At 42.2% G+C, this 19,638-nt stretch overlaps 1 protein-coding gene across 2 annotated transcripts; it reads right to left on the reverse strand.

Moving 5' to 3' along the window:
* Positions 1-10,028: 10,028 nt before the first annotated feature.
* On the reverse strand, positions 10,029-19,399 carry PEX26 (peroxisomal biogenesis factor 26). 2 transcript variants are annotated; one of them, XM_030321606.2, is made up of 6 exons: positions 19,249-19,399; positions 18,757-19,052; positions 17,294-17,434; positions 16,515-16,810; positions 14,733-14,879; positions 10,029-11,551 (listed from the first exon to the last, which is right to left on the reverse strand). In XM_030321606.2, the coding sequence occupies exons 2-6, from the start codon at positions 18,969-18,971 to the stop codon at positions 11,451-11,453; spliced, it is 900 nt and encodes a 299-aa protein (XP_030177466.1). In that variant the 5' UTR covers positions 18,972-19,052; positions 19,249-19,399; the 3' UTR covers positions 10,029-11,450. The 2 variants fall into 2 exon arrangements, with proteins under 2 accessions (XP_030177466.1, XP_030177465.1); XM_030321605.2 differs by having other exon boundaries at positions 18,757-19,399.
* Between the last annotated feature and the right edge of the window lie 239 nt (positions 19,400-19,638).

Raw genomic sequence — 19,638 nt, forward strand, 5'->3', positions numbered from 1 at the left:
AAAACATTTATCTCTCCTTCTATTCTGAATGACAGGCTTGCTGGATAAAGGATCCTTGGCTGCATATTTTTCCTATTAAGTACATTGAGTATTTCCTGCCACTCCCTTCTGGCCTGCCAAGTTTCAGTAGATAGGTCTGCTACTAGCCTTATGTATCTACCCTTGTAAGTTAGGGTCCATTTGTCCCTAGCTGCTTTCAGAATTCTCTCTTATCTTTGTATTTTGCCAGTTTCACTATGATGTGTCGTGCAGAAGATAGATTCCTGTTACATCTGAAGGGAGTTGTCTGTGCCTCCTGGATTTCAATGTCTGTTTCCTTCCCCAGATTGGGGAAGTTGTCAGCTATGATTTGTTCAAGTACACCTTCCACCCCTTTCTCTCTCTCTTCTTCTTCTGGAACTCCTATGATATGGATAATATTATGTTCCATTGAATCACTTTGTTCTCTAATTCTCCCCTCATGGTCCAGAATTTTTTAATCTTTTTCTCAGCTTCATCTTTTTCCATAATTTTATCTTCTTTTTCACTTATTCTCTTCTCTGCCTTTTCAATCTTTGCTGTCACCGCATCTAGTTTATTTTGCACCTCATTTACATTTTTTAATTCATCATGACTATTTTTTAGTTCCTTGATCTCTGCAGCAATAGATTCTCTGCTGTCTTCTATGCTTTCTTCAAGCCCAGCGATTAATGTTATGACTATTATTATAAATTCTTGTTCAGTTATATTGTTTATATCTGTTTTGATCAATTCTTTAGCTGTCATTTCTTCCTGGAACTTCTTTTGAGGGGAATTCTTCCATTTCATCATTTTGGCTAGTGTTTTAAAAGCTTGTTATGTGCCCTACACCTGCTAGCACTACTATATTAAAGAGGGGTCATACACTGTCCAGGGCCTGGCCCTTCAGGAGGTGGTTTTTGGAGTGTGTTACTTGCTCTTTGTTGTTGTGACTTTGGTTGCTTTATCTCCCTACTCATAGTGTATTTCACATATTTGTATGAGTATTACAAAGTGATCCAGTCTCTCTGGACCACACCTAGCAGTATGTTAAAAGAGCTGGAATCCTGTTGTTACCACTGACATTATAAATTGACTTTGGAAACTATTCCAGGAAAATAACACACAAGGAAAATAATAGTACTGTTTCATAGCATTTTCATATGCAATCTGTTTCGAGCTGCTGTTCTTATTAGCAGAAAAAGTCAGAAAGAACTGAAATGGCCAACATGTTAATAGGAAGGAATATTATATGGCTACTAATGTATAGGAGAGGGTTGAGTTGTGGCCACTCAGAAGATATGCCACTCAGAACCTCACACTATTATTTGGGATACCGGTCTTTTTAGATACAATTAAGATGCATCAAGATGAGATCATCTGGATTAGGATGGGTCCTATATTTAATGACAAGTTCCCTTGAAAGCATCAGAAAGAAGATAGAAACACAGAAGGCCAAATGAAGATTGGAGTTATGCTGCTCCAAGGCAGTGAATGCCAGGAGCCACTCAGATCTGAAAAAGGCAAGGAAAGATTCTCCCCTACAGCCTTCAGAGAGAGACACCTTGATTTTGGACTTCTAATCTCCAGACCTGTGAAAGCATAAATTTCTGTGTTTTAACCCATTCAGTTTGTGGTAATATGTGACAGCCACCCTAGGAAACAAATGCATATTATAAGGAAATAGATAATGTTGGAAACTGAGTAGATGATAATATTAAATGAAAAAAAAAAACTGCAGGACTCAAAGTAGTCAATATGTGTTTATAATAAAAAAACATGAATGTATATCAAAGAGAAGATATACACTACTTAATTTTCATGTTTCTTTTAGTAAAGTTGTTTGAATGAATAAAATGTATTTTATATGTTAAAAATATAACAAGTAACATGGACTGTTAAAAGAACCTGAAAATAAAGTCCATTCCATGTAGCAGCAGAGCCAGCCTAGGACCCAGGCTATTTTTCACTCTGGTCAATTTGATTTTTTTGGTTTTTGATCCCATAAATATTGCCTCATGAATCCATTTTTAAAACTCAAGTACGTACCAAAACCTTACCCACCTGTACCTGCTTCTCTGTGATGGCCTCTTGCTTATCTTTCAGAGCAGATTTACCCCTCTTGGTCCAGATATTCTCAGCCTTTGTCTTTAGCCAAACCAAATACTCTCTCACAAGAAGGAAACTTTGTGTACTGTTGCTGGAATGTAAATTGGTGTAGCCACTATGGAAAACAGTATGGAGGTCCCTCAAAAAATTAAAATAGAAATACCATACTATCCAATAATTCCATTACTAGGTATTTATCTGAAGAAAATGAAAATACTAGTTCACAAAGAAGGTGTGGAATACAATGGAATATTACTCGGCCATCAAAAAGAATGAAATCTTACCACTTGCAATGACATGTATGGAACTAGCTAAGCAAAATAAGTCAATTTGCTAAGCAAATTATTTGCTAAGCAAAATAAGTCAATAAGAGAAAGACAAACATCATATGATTTTACTCATATGTGGAATTTGAGAAACAAAACAAATGAACATATGGGAAGGGGTGGGAGGAGAGGGAAACAAACCACATGAAACTCTTAATGATAGAGAACAAACTATGGGTTGACAGAGGGAGGTAGATAGGAGATAGACTAGATGGGTGACTAAAGACAGCACTTGTGATGATCACTGGATGTTGTATATAAGTGATGAATCACTTAATTCTACTCCTGAAACCAGTATTGCACTGTATGTTAGCTAAAATGTAAATAAATAAATAAATAAATAGATAAATAAATAAAGAAGAAGAAGATACTAATTCAAAAACATGTATCTACCCCTATGTTTATTGCAGCATTATTTACAATAGCCAAGATATAGAAGCAACCCAAATATCCATCAATAGATGAATGGATAAAAGAAGTTGTGGCATATATATATATATATATATATATATATATATATGGAAATATTACTCAGCCATTAAAAAAAAGAATGAGATCTGCCATTTGTGACAACATGGATGGACCTAGAGTGATTTCATTTATCTGTGGAATCTAAAACACAAAACAAACGAATAAACATACAAAAAGCAGGAAGAGACCCATAAATACAAAAGACAAACTGATGGTTGCCAGAGGAAAGGGGGATGGGTGCAGGGGCAAAATAGATGAAGGGGAATTGGAGATACAGGCTTCCAGTTATGGAATGATAATTCATAGGGATAAAAAGCACAGCATCGGGAATATAATCAATGGTAATCAATAACGTTGTGTGGTGACAGATGGTAACTACACTTATGGTGAGCACAGCATAACCATAGCATAATGTAGAGTTGTCCAATCACTATGCTGTACACCTAAAACTAATGTAACATTGTGCATCAACTTCATTTAAAAAAAATACATAAATATGTATATTATACTAGTTTGAAAAAATATATATTCTCTTACAAACTCTATTACCTCCTTAGTCACTAGCCCCCACCCTCCTCTTCCTAAAAGCCATAAGTAAAGGTAAGGCAGAAAGCATATTATTTTTATATGAAATTTATTATCAAATTGGTTTCCATACAACACCCAGTGCTCATCCCAAAAGGTGCCCTCCTCAATACCCATCACCCACCCACCCACCCCTCCCTCCTACCCCCATCAACCCTCAGTTTGTTCTCAGTTTTTAAGAGTCTCTTAAAAGCATATTATTTTTTAACCTATTACCTGATTAGTTTAATTTTTTTTAACGTTTATTTATTTTTGAGACAGAGAGAGACAGAGCATGAGCAGGGGAGGGGCAGAGAGAGAGGGAGACACAGAATCGGAAGCAGGCTCCAGGCTCTGAGCCATCAGCCCAGAGCCCCACGCGGGGCTCGAACTCACGGACCGCAAGATCATGACCTGAGCTGAAGTCGGACACTTAACTGACTGAGCCACCCAGGCGCCCCATATTACCTGATTAGTTTAAATAGTTCACAGGTGCCTGGGTGGTTCAGTCAGTTAAGTCAGACTTAGATGAATGGATAAAAGAAGTTGTGGCGCATATATATATATATATATATATATATATATATATATATATTATAATGAAATATTACTCAGCCATAAAAAAGAATGAGATCTGCCATTTGTGACAACATGGATGGACCTAGAGTGATTTCAGTCTCAGCTGTGAGACTTCAGCTCAGATCATGATCTCACAGTTCGTGGGTTCGAGCCCTGCATTGGGCTCTGCACTGACAGCTAAGAGCCTGGAGCCTGCTTTGAATTCTGTGTCTCCCTCTCTCCCTGCCCCTCCACCTCTCTCTCTCTCTCTCTCTCTCTCTCTCTCAAAAATAAATAAACACTTAAAAAATTTTTAAATAGTTCACAGAAAGTGATAATTTGCAGTTGGCTATGTAACTATACACAAATCTCTAGTGAACCATTTAAGTCTTACTTAATTCAACTAAATGTGCCTATATAAAAAGTCAGTATCTATTTAACCTTTCTATTTCATACACCTATTTCAAATATTTTTTTAAGAGGCTCTGAACTGTCAGCACAGAGCCTCAGATGGGTCTTGAACTGAGAAACTGGGAGATCATGACCTGAGCCAAAACCAAGAGTCAGATCCTTAACCAACTGAGCCACCCAGATGCCCCTCTTTCAAATATTTTAACCTATTTTATTCATTTTTTTTTTAATTTTTTTTTTCAACGTTTATTTATTTTTGGGACAGAGAGAGACAGAGCATGAACGGGGGAGGGGCAGAGAGAGAGGGAGACACAGAATCGGAAGCAGGCTCCAGGCTCCGAGCCATCAGCCCAGAGCCTGACGCGGGGCTCGAACTCACGGACCGCGAGATCGTGACCTGGCTGAAGTCGGACGCTTAACCGACTGCGCCACCCAGGCGCCCCTATTTTAACCTATTTTAATAAAAAGACTTAACCATCCTATTTCATAATATTAAATATTATGTAGGATTTTCAATACCCCATTCTATGTATGTCACTTAATACTTTTCAAAGTTTGTATAGATTTTTGCTCACTTGACACAAAGTATCATAAAGAAAATAAGGCAGGTAATTTTTATTGCCATCTTTTAAGTGAGAAAATTGTGATCCAAGATTAAGTGACTTTTGCAAAATTATAGAGCAAGTTAGTAGCAGAGCCAGAACCAAAACCAGCCTAGTCCTATTTCCAAAGGTCCACATCATAACATACTTTCCTTTATCTCCCTCAAAATCATTCTACACCTTTGAAAAGTAAAAAAACAAGGAATAAAACAGTATATATAACATACAATTGTATTTTTAAAAAAAAGAAAAATTAGGATCTACATCCATATTTTTTTTAGATATGTACAAAGAAATGCTAGAAGAAGAAACAAAAAAACAAATAGCAGTGGCCAGTACTTGGGAGAGTACTTGGGAAGGAACTTGCTAGATGGTAGATAAGAATAGAAAGTTCTTCACATTAAAGCGTTTTCATACTTTTTAAAAAACTATATGACTGTCCTGCATATTCAGAAAATTAAATATGTTCTTGGGGCACCTGGGTGGCTCAGTGGTTAAGTGTCCAACTTCGGCTCAGGTCATGATCTCACGGCTCGTGAGTCCAAGCCCTGCACCGGGCTCTGTGTTGACAGCTCAGAGCCTGGAGCCTGCTTCATGTTCTATGTCTCCCTCTCTCTGCCCCTCCCCCAGCTCATGCTGTCTCTCTCTGTCTCTCAAAAATAAACATTAAAAAAATTTTTTTTTTCATTAAATATGTTCCTAAATAAACATAAAAAAAAAAAAGGTTTGGCACTTCTTTAAGTAGTTAGAGTCACCTGCAAAGCCTAGTTCTTGAGCTGAGAATCAGGAATCAGGAGAGGCTACCTGTTTTGCAATTTGATATATGAAAGACACTGGTTTCTAACACTACTGGCTCTCCCCTCCCACATCTCACACTTAATTAATAGCCACAATAACTAGCACCTGCTCACTATATGCCATGAACTTTTTAAGTGTTCATACATGTTAGCACCATTTAATCCTCACAACAAACCTATGAAGTAAATACATTATTATCCTCATTTTACAGATGAAGAAAGTAAGGCACAGGAAAGACAGTTTGCCCAAGGTCAAAGTTGGCAAACCAAGATATGAACTTGGGTATTACGGCCCCAGGGTTCACACTCTCAAACACCGTCCCACACTCCCTCTCACTTATATAGCAAAATTACCTAATTGGGTTTAAGCTTTGTTTTTCAAAACAAAACAAACAATTTTTAAAAATGCTTTGTAGGGTAGGGGGGAGAAGGGAAAGTGGGTGATGGGCATTGAGGAGGGCACCTGTTGGGATAAGCACTGGGTGTTATATGGAAACCAAGTTGACAATAAATTATATTTCATACAAAAAATGCCTTGTAAAAATCCATGTGTTTCTCGGGAAGATTAATGGGTCATGTCTTTTAGTCATTGTCTTTAACACTTCTGAAATAGCTAATTGTCACCTAGGAAACCATGAAATCCACAAATGGGACAGAACAGTAATGAGTACTAAGAGGGGAGGGAGTAGATCCTCAGAATGTTCCAGAGCAATGGGTACCTGCTGGGAGGAGGCTGCTATCCACAGTCAGACCAAATGTTAAGGGAGATTTGGAATGGGCAGGGTGGCTCTTTTAGCATAACAAGCCAATTTTAGCAGCTTTCCAGCTTGGCAATGGATTGGGAAGGGTGAGCAAAATTCTCAGACAACACTTTGAAAGTGATCAAAGACACGGAGTGGCTTCCTTTCAGAAAAACCACCCATTCCTTGGGATCCAGCTGAGGCTGCTGGTAACCAAGAGCTTGGCATATCCATATAAGTCATCTGATAGAACCACAAGCTTGTATTTATATCTACACTGAAGGATACCTGCCAAGCTGTCTTTGTCATCACTGGTACAGTTGAAAAGGAATACCTCCTGCTCTTTCCCTCTGCAGTGAGCTGAGCAATGATACTGCTAAAACAGGTGCCAAAGTCCTGTGTCCTTTCTTCTCTTTCTACATCCACCTCTACCCTTCAGCTCTGATGCTTGCCTTTCTGCCCACCCTCTTTGCTATGTCTATTTCTTCCTTCCTCTAATTCTCGAGACTGAATCCAAGTTTATTCAACAAATCTTTATTTCATGGCCTCTTACCTGAATGGCTCATTCTATGTGTTATAAGGGATATAAGAACATGAACTCCAGCCCCAGTCTGTCTAGGTTCAGATCCTAGCTTTACCACTTAATAGCTATGGGACAATTGGGCAAGTTATTTAACCCCTTTGTATCTGTTTTGTCATCTCCAAAATAGAGATAATAGGGGTGCCCGGATGGCTCAGTCAGCTGAGCATCCAACTTCGGTTCAGGTCATGATCTCACAGTTTGTGAGTTCAAGCCCCACATTGGGCTCTGCTCTGACAGCATGGAGCCTGCTTGGGATTTTCTCTCTCTCCCTCTCTCTCTGCCTCTATCCCACTCAAGCACTCTATCTCTCTCTCAAAATAAAGTTTAAAAAAGGGGGGAGCATAGGGGTTTTATACACTGCGATCCTATCACACAATGGAATACTAAATCTCTAATAAGAATGAGGCAGCTCCATATGAGCTAATAAGAACAATCATCCAAGATTAATTAATTTAAAAAATTTTGGCACAGCATGTGTAGTGTATGTATGCTATCACTTATATAAGAGAAAGAAAAGCTTAATATCAAAGATTACCTCTGGAAGTACAAACAAACTGGGAACAGTGGTGGCCTCTGGGCAGGAAACCAGAAGTGGAAAAAAAGATATTTTTTTCCATGAATATCCTTTTGTAACATTTGAATTCTGTTCCATAAATATAAAACTTGAGTATCACTTTTAAATGGTCTACATGTACACATGTGCAAACACATACATGTAAAAGAGTGGAATCACCTGCACAAAGCTCCTCAATCCCTTCTAAGCCCCTTTCCAGAAGCAGAACAACTCTGTCCTTGTCCAGCCCATCCACCCCTGCAATTGCCCAGAGTAGCCTAATTTCATCTCTCCACCTCACCCCAACCTCTTCATTCTATTTGACCACAGAAGAGCATTACCCCTATTGCTGCTCTCCTTAGCATCCCTAACTTATAAAATATCTGTTCTATGTTATATTCTCTCAGAACCCAGTAAAACAAATCAACGAACTCCAGCTAAAGTTACCCTTCCCAGATATATTTGCATATTAACAGTGAATTTCAGCCAGAGAGTGACTGATTTTAGAGCAAGTGAAGCAGAATCATATTGCAGTGAAAAGAACACCACACTTGAGGGTCAGGAGACCTTGATCTTATTCAGGCTATGTGATTCAGGGCAAATCACTTCACCTCTCTGGGTCTTGATTTCCTTAACTTAAAAAAAAAGTGAGGGGGAATATAAGAGATGATCTTTCCAGATCTAACACTGTAAAATCCCACCATACAATGCTGCTTCTCAGATTGCCATCCCCTGAACTTGATGTGTACCGTGTGTGTTCAATAGCACTGTCCGAAAGAAATTCAATGTGAGCCATATATGTCACTTTAAACATTCTAGTAGCTCCACAAAAAAAGTAAAAAGAAACAGTTGAAGTTAATTTTAATAGATTTTATTTAACCCAATATATTCAAAATATTATAATTTCAACATGCAATCAATACAAAAATTATTGAGTTTCCATTCTTTTTTTTAATACTAAGTCTTCAAAATCCAGGTGAGCATTTTACATTTACAGAACATCTCGATTTGGACCACCTATATTTCAAGTGTTCAAAAGCCACACGTGGCTAATGGCTACCATACTGGACAGCACAGGTATAGGCCTAACAAGGATGTCCTCTCTTCATTTCTGACCTCGTTAAGCCCAAAGTTGAAGACTGATTTAATACAAGCCTCCATCCTTAGAAAAGGTCAAAGTCATCAGAGCAGTTTTGGTTCTGAGTTCCTTGTCTGACTGGGAAGGTAGCTGGGGCTGGTTACCAGACAACATTGCAGAGTTCAAGACAAACATAAAACAGAGAACCAAAAAGCCTATAAGCAGAATAATATGAAGGAACTTCAGGGGACAGACAGAAAAATGAACTGGGCATAGTTGAGTCTTCTTTTTACTCAGGGTTTTCACAATACAAAACACACTGTAAGCACACAGACATTTTGTCATGGCAGCTATATCAGCTCATTAGTTTAAACACCTCTGAATACCTTCAAATTCCCAGGTGTTCAGCTAAGCAATGGAGAAATAGCTACCACTCACAAGAGTTCTTATTTGAGGCAGCATGCCAAGCACTAGGTAAGGAGGCTCTCATTTGCTCCACCAAAAGTCCCTATGAGATAATAACTCACTAACAGATGAGGACACTAAGGCTGAAAAGGATAAGTCACTTTCCAACAGTCACACACCTAGTGAGTGGTACAGCAGGAATCCAAACTTGATTCTTAAACACTGCCACAAGCCACACTCTCCAGCTTCAAAGGCTTCAAAGGGCTCACAGTTACTGGAGGCAAGAGGATTTCACAATTATAAGGCCATAGGGTCACTACCACAGAAAGGACATGAGATAGGGGCCTGGAAGCAGAGGACATAGGGAAAGGATTCCCAAAGGTAACCCTTGAGTAAGTCTAGAATTGAGCTGGCCAAAAAGTGGGAGCTGGACCTTCCAGAGGGAAGCGAAGGAGCCAAGGTGTGAGGAAGCATGCAATGTTCAGAAACCTGTGACTGGCTCAGCAGCTGGAGGGCAGTGTGAGTAAGGAACAGAGACCCCACATGAAAGAGGAGGTGTTAGCCAAAACTAGTGCATAAGGGGATTTAAATTTAAGAAGAAATCCCATGTGAGCCATGGGAAGCCATTAAAGAGTTTTATCTAGGGTAGTGAAAGGGACCGGATTTTTATTTTCAGAAATAATTCCAACAGAGATCTCACCTTGTCTCCTTTCCTCTCCCCAAGGGTCTTAACTATTTAAAAGCCCAAACATAAAAGCACAGATTTGTTTCCTACAGAGTTGGACACACCCTAGGGATTTATCTCCCAATGACCTGTGAGGTTTACTTAGTCTACCCATTTTACTAAAGAGAAGTTATTGACTTGGAACTCCTGAAGAGGAACCTATGGAAAACTACTAAACGCATCTCCTATATTCCGGCATCAACACTGCCCAGAGCCCCAGGAAGGAATGGTTTGTTTGGCCTTCAGCCTCAGAAAGGCTAACTCCTTCAGGAAGCCTTTCATAATTCTGACAGTGTAGTATTGTGTACATATACTTGCACAGACACATGTAAGATTCTCGCAGCCAGTGACAGAAAACACTGAAACATTTCAAATACTCAAATGCTATGGCTCCAATGCCTCCTCCCCCTAACAATGAATAAAATCGTTCATTGCCTTCAAAACCCATGTCTTCCCTCTGCACTACTCCCTCCACATATCCCTTCCAGCTCACCTGATTACCCAGTTCCATTTTCAGCTCATCGGCCTCTAAGGCTAACCTACTTTTCAAGGCCACACAAGCAGAAAGACTTCTACATTATACAAACAATAAAATATAATTAGAACAACAGGACATAGAAGGGGTTGGCAGACCAGCAACAATATGTACTGAGGAACCAAAGATACAGGTAGAACCTGGTAAAACAGCCATCAGACAAAGTACAAAAATACTATTGCAGAGCAGGGGGAAGGGACTGACAGGAAGAAAGAGAGCACAGGAATGCTGAGTGTGTAATAGAGCAGGACTTGGCCACTGACAACCTGGAAAATTGAGCTGAAGCCCAAGAGGCACCAAGCAGGATCATTTTCCCCAGTGAGAAGGGCAGAGCAGCCTTACTTTGCTTTCAAAAGTGACCTGGGTGGTTCTGAAAGCCATGTCCTGGTCTAAAAAGAGAGGGCCCATGCAGCTTCAAGCCCATTGCAAAACCACAGGAATAATTAGACCAGATCTGTGGAGAGGAGCATAGAGGAGAAGTAAAAGGCCCTCTCAGATCCTCACACTCTGCCTAATTAAGGACCTGCCCTGTGAAGCAAATCTCAAAGGTAAGTTTTTCAAGAAAGTAAAAGGCCAAGGTCATTCCATCAGAGTTTTCTGAACTTCCAGCTTCATTAGCCTGCTGACCTGAAAAATCAACCCCTTGCCTTGGCCAAGAAGATGAAATATTTCACGGATATAGTCTCCTTTCCCAAACCCCTCCTTTATGAGGGGCCCCTGGTAAAAGGGAATACTATTCTGGAGGACTTGAGCTCTCTGGCCCCCTTTGTTTCCACATTTCCTACCAATATCAGCCAAAGTAGGGTGCAAAGTGGAAAACATTCAGGTGGCAAAACACAGTTCACCATACTGGATCAGCTCTTTCTAGAATCGGGCTGGCCCCACTCCTATGGGGGCCCAGCCAGCAACAGGAAATAGGACGCCATGGATGAGTTACTCTGCTTCTGTCACAGCAAACTTGGGGATTAGCAAGGTTGAGGTGAATGGGAAAGACCACTCAGTCATGGATAGGAAGCCGGTAGAGAGAAAATATGGCTTCCTGAATCCGATGGAAGAGCTGAGACAGCTTGCAGAGGAAGGGCAAGGATGAAGGAGAAGCTGCAAGGGAAAAGGAAATATGAGGTCAGTATCCCCACCACTACTCCCCTCCTCTTCCCTCAGCCTCAAGTCCCATCTCTTGGAAACTCTGCCACTCTGGGAGTATGTCTGATCTTTTTAAAGCATATTTTGATGTTTAATGTTATTGGCTCCTCCTCCCCTCCCCAACAATATATTCTCTGGGAGATATTTTCTTCACTTGGATTTAAAAAAAAAAAAAATTATGTCTATGTTTTGAGAACGAGAGAGACAGGAGCGTGAGCAGGGGAGGAGCAGAGAGAGAGCAAGACTCAGAGGAGGCTCCAGGCTCTGAGCTGTCAGTACAGCTTGAACCACAGACAGTGAGATCATGACCTGAGCTGAAGTCAGACTCTTAACCAACTGAGCCACCCAGGTGCCTTGTATTACAATGACCTTAAGTTTGCTGAGAAAAAGATCGAAACTTATTTTTAATCTAACTTTTTGATACACACACACACACACACACACACACACACACACGACTGGTGATGGTGGCTGCCTCTGGGAAGATAGGTTTTTAAGAAGAAACTTCCTCTCCAATCCTTTTTGTACCTTCTCAACCTGGAGCCAAGTGACAGTATTACCTATTTTTATCATCCGTTAATTATATTGAAAATAAAGTAAACTCTACCTCTTTGGAATTAGGGCTGAGTTGGTGGGTTTGTTTTTCCTTATTTGGTTACTAATTTTTTAACTGATTTTTTCTTCTTAAAAAGAAAAATGTTGTTTTTAAAGAAAGCTATTGACAGTCTCCTCTCTTTATAGCCTTCCAACAGAGTCCTAGTTGCAGCCTAGCCATGGGTTCTCCTCTCCTGCAGCACCACCACTGCAATGAACCAAGACTGCCACTGGGGGTCAGGAGTGTCAGGCCAGGGCATTTTAAGGAAGCTCCAAGCAGCCATGGAACCAGCAAGCTCAAACTGTCTCCTGCTGTCCCCACTTAGAAGACCAGGACACTAAGGGCACCTGGTGGCTCAGTCACTTGAGCCCGACTCTTGATTTCAGCTTGGGTCATGATCCCAGGATCCTGGGATCAGGCATACATCAAGCCCTGCTCAGGCTACGTGCTGGGCCTGAAGCCTGATTGGGATTCTTTCCCTCTGCTCCTCTCTCTCTCTCTCTCTCTCTCTCTAAGAAAAATAACTAAATAAAAGAAAAAGAGCAGGACTTTTAAGAACCATAAAAAAAAAATTCTAAATTGTATCAAGTCTCTAGAACAAAGTAGAAAGTCAGAGGGTGAGCAGGAATGAATACAAACTATCCTTAGTTCAGCAAAGTGAAAGGACAACTTTTTGTTTGTTTACTTTTCAGAGACAGAGAGAGAGAGAGCAGGGGAAGGATGGGGGTGGGGAGGAGAGAGAGAGAGAGAGAGAGAGAATCTTAAGCAGGGGCTCAATCCTATGGCCCTGGGATCATGACCTGACCCAAAACCAAGAGCGAGATGCTCAACTAACTGAGCTACTCAGGCATCCTGAAAAGGACAACTCTGAGCTATGCAAAAAAAGCTCGCTGAAGAAGAGAAAGGGAAATGGAGAAAATGGGGAAGACCTGAAGATTAAATCAAGAATAGGCAGGGGTGCCTGGGTGGCTCAGTCGGTTAAGCAGCCGGCTTCGGCTCAGGTCATGATCTCGCGGTCTGTGAGTTCGAGCCCCGCGTCGGGCTCTGTGCTGACAGCTCAGAGCCTGGAGCCTGTTTCAGATTCTGTGTCTCCCTCTCTCTGACCCTCCCCCGTTCATGCTCTGTCTCTCCTTCTCTCAAAAATAAAACATTAAAAAATTTTTTAAAAAAGAATAGGCAATTTTTTAAATAGACAAATTATTTGTGTGACCCTGGGCTAGTTACTCGTTTCCTGTGGTTCTTAGGTTTCTCAACCAAAAAAGAAAGAAAAAGAAAATGAAGCGACTAGAATAAGGGTTTCCAGTTTTTCCTGCAGTTTGAAAAGTTATAATTCTATAATCCTTAGAGTTATAACTCTAAGTTTAAATTCATGAGGAGAGTAGGTATTAGATTATAACTCACATAAAGTAACACACAAATACAAAAATCTAAAAGAGTGAGCTCCTAATCTTTGGCCCAACACTTAATTTTGAGGGATTAATCCTCAGGAAATAACCAGGGTTGTTCCCAAATAGCACTTAGAGAGTTTATCAGTCCCCGGATCAGTCTCAGTGCTGGGCATGGATCTTGCTTGGGATTCTTTCCATCTGCCTCTCACCCTCTCTCTAAAATAAAAAAATAAATAACTAAATAAAAGAAAAAGAGCAGGACTTTTAAGAAAAAACTGCAAAAAACAGAGTAAGAAATCATCAAGGGGTGCTGGGTGGCTCAGTTGATTAAGCATCTGACTTCAGCTCAGGTCATGATCTCATGGTTTGTGAGTTCGAGCCCCACGTCGGTGTCTGTGTTGACAGCTTAGAGCCTGGAGCCTGCTTTAGATTCTGTGTCTCCCTCTCTCCCTGCCCCTCCCCAATCTCACACTCTGTCTCTCTCTCTCTCTCTCTCAATAATATATAAACATGAAACAAAACAAAAAAAAAGAAATCATCAAAGTGTTCAACAATAGGGAACTGTTAATCAATTATGGAAGTTTCTGTCAATTGGAATATTATTTAGCCATTGAAAGACGTTTTAAAGAATATTTATAACCTGCAAAATTGCACCTATATCCATAAAGAAAAAGACCGAAAGTATAGCCATTACAATGGCAAACTTTTAGGTGATTTCTGTTTTCTTTATACTTTTTTCTATTTTCCACATTTTCTAAAGTATACCTGTATTTTATTTATAACTTAATACAATTTTTTTTAGATATGATGATTAGGAAAAAAATTTTTTTTTAATTCTGAGTTTCTAGTCAGAGTTCACCCCTGAATAAAGGAGATGACAATGACTCAGTCAATGTTCCAGGAGTCAACAGAGTAGAGGCAGTTTCCTCCACGAGAGATTGCTCTCATGGATTCCAGGGCTATTCTCTCCTAGGTGGGTCTGGCTGGATCTCAATGAGGCCCAACAATCCCTCCTCCCTATAGAAGAGACTTGGGGAGAAGTGGCCCAGGAGATAGATACCTCCGTTCCCAGGAGGCCTCCCACAAGCCCAGCCCCTATCCAACTGTCCCTTCCCCAGGAAGAGCGGGAGGGAAGACTGGCTTCATCACTTACCTGGATCAAACCTTACCACCAAGAGGCAGAGGATCAAGGCAGCCAGGAGGCTCTTTTTGAAGGGCAGGGAAAAGAAGTGGCTCACTGTAGAATCCCAAAGCCGGCGGAGCAACATCAGTAGTGACAGGAACTTGTGGGAGAAGGAGCCTGGTCAGGGAGATAAAGCATAACTGCAGCATAAGTCACAGGAACCAGCTTCACTGATTCTGAGCTTTGAGCTTGATTATGAGAGTTGAGCAAAAGGTAACAAGACTAGTTTATTCATGTAATTCATAAAGTGGTTGTAAAAGAAATTCTAAAAACTCCAAAATGTTTTGAGGACAGACAACATCACTAGAATATCATCTCCTTAGGAGAGACTTTGGACAGACAACACCTACTCAGCTGGGTAAACCTGGCATATTTGGTGTGTTTTTTTCAATAGACTCATTATTTTATAGCTTTCTTTATATTCTGGCCTAAGATATGTACAGAGAGTTACACAGAGCAATAGTTCTTGATGATCACATTAATACAGGAAAATGAAGTGCACTTAATACATATAGTGAAGAATTCAAAAGTCTTAAGTTCTAAATATAAACATGAACACCACCAGCCCAAGAACAAGTGGTGCCAAGTCCTGACAGAACACTCTGAACTTGCCATCAAACCCTTTTCCTAACCTTTCCTCCCCAGGAGATGGAGGGGCAGAGAGTCTGGGTAGTCACAGCTCATTCTTGAAGCCAACAACCTGTTGGCAAAGAAGTGATTCTATCTCAGAAGTTTCATGCTCGTTAGCACACAAAGAAAAAACACTTTGGAGAACAGGATTACATTTAACTGAAGAACTTTCATAGAAAGAAAAAAAAGGATCAGACTTATTCTGTATATACCAAGAGAAAAATCAAGGAACAGTACCTAAAAACTACCAGAAAAAAAAAAAACTTAAATCCAGCACCAGGAAGAACTTCTGTACAGAACTCTTCACAGATGGAATGAGCTGCTTCTGGAGATAGTGGATTTTCAGTCCTTGTATAGACTAGATGATCACTTGAGGAAAAGGAGATGAAAAGGATTCAAAGACCTGGCAAGGGTCTGGAGCAGAGGACTTTTAAAATCCCTTGTAACAAAACAACCCCCAAGCCCATACCCAACCCTGTGTAGGAACCCCTTGTATGATGCCAGCCAGGTGTATGATGTTGAGTCTTGAAGTGGCTCCCCTGTAAAAGCCATCTTGTGAAACTGCACTCTAATTGGCAGAGGTGGGCTGCCCCTTCGGGGGGACAGAGGTCACTGAAGAAGATACTCAAGAGATCTAGTAAATAAAGGCAGACAGCATACTGGGCAGTGGGGCCCAAGATGAAGGTAAATCATTTTTATCTAAGTCAATTTACCAAGTTATTGTGTCAGCTTATTTTCCTTTTGGTATCCCACCGCATACCTCAGCTGCATCTGTATTTGGGCCAGTCTTCAAAGGAGGAATAACATCCCACTCTGGCCAGCATGATAGAGACAAGAGATCTAATGAAAGGACCCCAAGGAAAAGGTGGCTTTCAAGAAACAAGAGTTAAAGATTCTGAGACTCAGTGACACCTCCCTGTATGGAGAATCTCCTTCCACTGCCAACTACAGAGGGTCAGGGCTTGGCTTTTTTAATCAAATCAACAGGTTTCCTATTCTGCGATTTGGGAGTTACTCATACAAATAATTGCTCCCAAGCTCTTGGAAAAGTCATGATAAACCCCAAGGTCCAGGGGAAAGCTTACAACTCCACTTTACGGAGGCCACAGAAGAATGTCCTACCTTCCTGGTTCAGCTTCTGGGCCTCCTCAGAGCCCAAGCGTTGGTGTTTCTGCTGTTGCCTTGCCTTACTAATGGCCTGGAGTACGTCCAGCCGCTGTTCCTCACTGAAGCCTGCAGAGCCCACCACTAGCTCCTCAGCCTCTGACAAGCAGCCCAGGGGTAGCAGCACCCGCTGTAGGTGAAGTTCTGCCAAGGCTCTGTATTCTGGAAGGTCCTGATTGTCTGAGTCTTGCAGCCAGGCACTGACCACTTCCAGCATAGCTCCAGGCTCTTGCATTTTGCTGTATAAAAGAACACTGCAGCCCCGAATAATCCAATCCCCAAAAAAAGAACAGTTAGTGCTCCACGGTTGATTTACCTCTCATAAACCACTACATTCTCCCACTCAACCCCTTCCCTGTTGTCCTCCAGTCCTTCCCTAGGGGATGATGACATTGGTAAGAATTAGGAATTCCTAGGAAGTAGCAAGAAGCTCCCTCAGCTCTGACATATTCCAGTTGTATCACCCCTCTTCACATCTCCTATTCCCCTTTGTCCCCCTCCTCCTCTTTTCCTCTACCCAACATTCCCCCCTCCTCATCCTTTATCACTATGTTTTGAGGTCTGAAAAAAACCAAAAACCAAAAACCAAAACAAAAATAAAAACACAGGGAAAGAATCATATTTGGAAGGAAATGGTAGAGAAGGGCAAAAGAGAAGATATTAGGCACTGATTCAGAAAAGGACATGAATATCCTCTTGTTCCTGAACTGATCCAATGAGTCAGAACAATGACCTACCAGAGCTCCAAGACTTTGGGGGGTAGCTTTTCAGGAACCTGGTAATACTGAAGAACCCAAGACAGGACTTCCCGCCACCGATTCATTTCTGCCAGGGCCTGGATCCCCACAATACACAGGGAGCACTTCACCTCCAAGGAACTGTTGGCAGAAGAACTAATTCAGGTTTTAAGAAGTGGTCCCCTTCTGTTTCCATTCTCATTTCCACCCTGGGACTGTTCCTCCCCAGCTCCCAGCTTAGCAGTCATCACCTCTACCCTCCCCATTAGTATTCGGATTCAAATTACAACTGGTCTTGGAGCATCTGCATGGTTCCATCGGTTAAGCATCTGACTTGTGATTTTGGCTCAGGTCATGATCTCAGGGTTCATGTGATTGAGCCCTACATCAGGCTCTGCGCTTACAGAGAGAAGCCTGCTTGGGATTCTCTCTCTCTCTTTCTCTCTCAAAAGTAAACTTAAAAAAAATGTTTTAAAAAATTACAACTGGTCTCATGATCCCCAACACAGAGAAAACTGCCCTTTCCCCAGGAGTTCGATGTTCCTGAAAACCTCCTGGAGGCAAATCAACTGTTGCCTAACACACATCTTTGTATCTAGGTGAAATCAGGGAAGGGGAAAGGGACAATGTGTAGCACAGATGTATAGGTGGAAAGAGAGCTGAAGCTAAGAGTTTGCTTAGTGATGAAATGGGCATGGAGCAAGGTTTCTGCCTAATTGTAGGTACAGGCACTTCACAACTGGCCTGTTAGCACCACCAAGTAAGGTGCCTCCAGGCACCTGGAATAACAGTCTTCAGCATTTACTGCAACAAGCCCCTACCCAACCCCCTGAAAAAAGCCAGAGATCCCCAGTTCATCCTTCTCTGGGGTCACCTTTGACTTTTCTACCCATCACCTCCCCAGTATAGCCTATGTCAACATTATAATCCACAGAGAAATTATGCCCTCAAAAAGAGGCTGAGAGCATTTGAAACAGCAATGTAGGACCAAGCTTTTCTCCAGATTGGATTCTTTAATCCTATCAATCCTTCAACAGGATCAGGACACTACTCCTACTCTGAACTCCATTTCCATTCATCAGCCAAGGTCAAGTGAACAGCTTGGGGGACAGGAGTATACCTAGGAGAGGACTTCCACCACCTGCTCGCTGAACCTGCTTACTGAAATAATTTGACAATACGCATTCTATCTTCCCAACATGCCATTCAACACTGGAACAGGGAAGCAAAGAACTGGCTGTGGGTTCTCACTAAGCTCTGTTGCACGACTTGACCACTTCTTCCTCATTGTGCAGTGCCTCAGTTTCCTCCTCTGTAGAATGGGCACACCAGCCTCTCAGAGAGGAACCACTAATGAAACCAAGGTGTAAGGCTCCTTGTGAGCAATCTGGGAAAGACAGAACTCCTAAGAGCTTTAGTCCCTCCCCAAGATCACCCGGAAATGAATGGAGCCCAGCACGTACGTGCCCGCATCAAGGTTGGCCAAGCTCGGCAAGGCGCGTTCACAGGTCTGCAGCGCCGCCCCGAAGTCCAGGTGTACAACTAAGAGGTCTGCCGCCTCCTCCAGCAGAACCACGGCTGCCGACGGGGCTGGGGCGGCACGCACAGGCTCACTGCTCCTCAGGGGCCCCCCGAGCCCCCTAAGGGGGGCTGCAGGTGTCGAGAAGTCACTCTTCATAGCCAGCCGGGGCTTAGGGCCTGTCTCCCCAGACGTCAGAGTGGCAGCCTCTCCGGGGACTCCGGGATATCCCGAGTCAGCCTGGGAGAAAAGGGACAGTCCTCATAGCCTTGCCCACAACCTTTTCCGAGGCCGAGTCCTGGAGAAGGAAAAGTTAGTGGCCATATCCAAGGCAACGGCTGGGCTGACTGGGCGGCTGCTCTAGCTCAAAACAGGTTGGCACGTGGGGAACCAGTTTACACCATAGATTTGCAGAACAGCTGCATCCCTGCAATACCTGGATCTAGCTTCTCTGGCCCCACGACATGTACTGATACCACCTTCGCCCCGGGGAGTGCCGTTCCAGGTTCCGTTTTTATGAATAGAGCCGCTCACTGCAGGAGCGGGACGAGGGCGAGGACATCTTCCCGGCTTTCGCAGCTGCCTGCAGACTCGGGGCTTCCCGGCGGCGCGGAGGACTCTGGGAGCTGTAGTTCCCTGGCTCTCGGCTCAGTCGCCCTCTCGATGCAGATAGAGGAGTTCGGACTACAACTCCCAGCATGCCACGCCCCAGGAACTGCCCCTGTACCCCGAGAAGACAAACTCGCAAGGACGTTTTGGGAAATTACAAAGCACAGGCTGTGTTATGAGATGGGGAGCTCACCTCACTAACCACTAACCAGCAGAA

Source organism: Lynx canadensis, chromosome B4 (genome assembly GCF_007474595.2).
Source record: "Lynx canadensis isolate LIC74 chromosome B4, mLynCan4.pri.v2, whole genome shotgun sequence".
Taxonomy (NCBI): Eukaryota; Metazoa; Chordata; class Mammalia; order Carnivora; family Felidae; genus Lynx; species Lynx canadensis.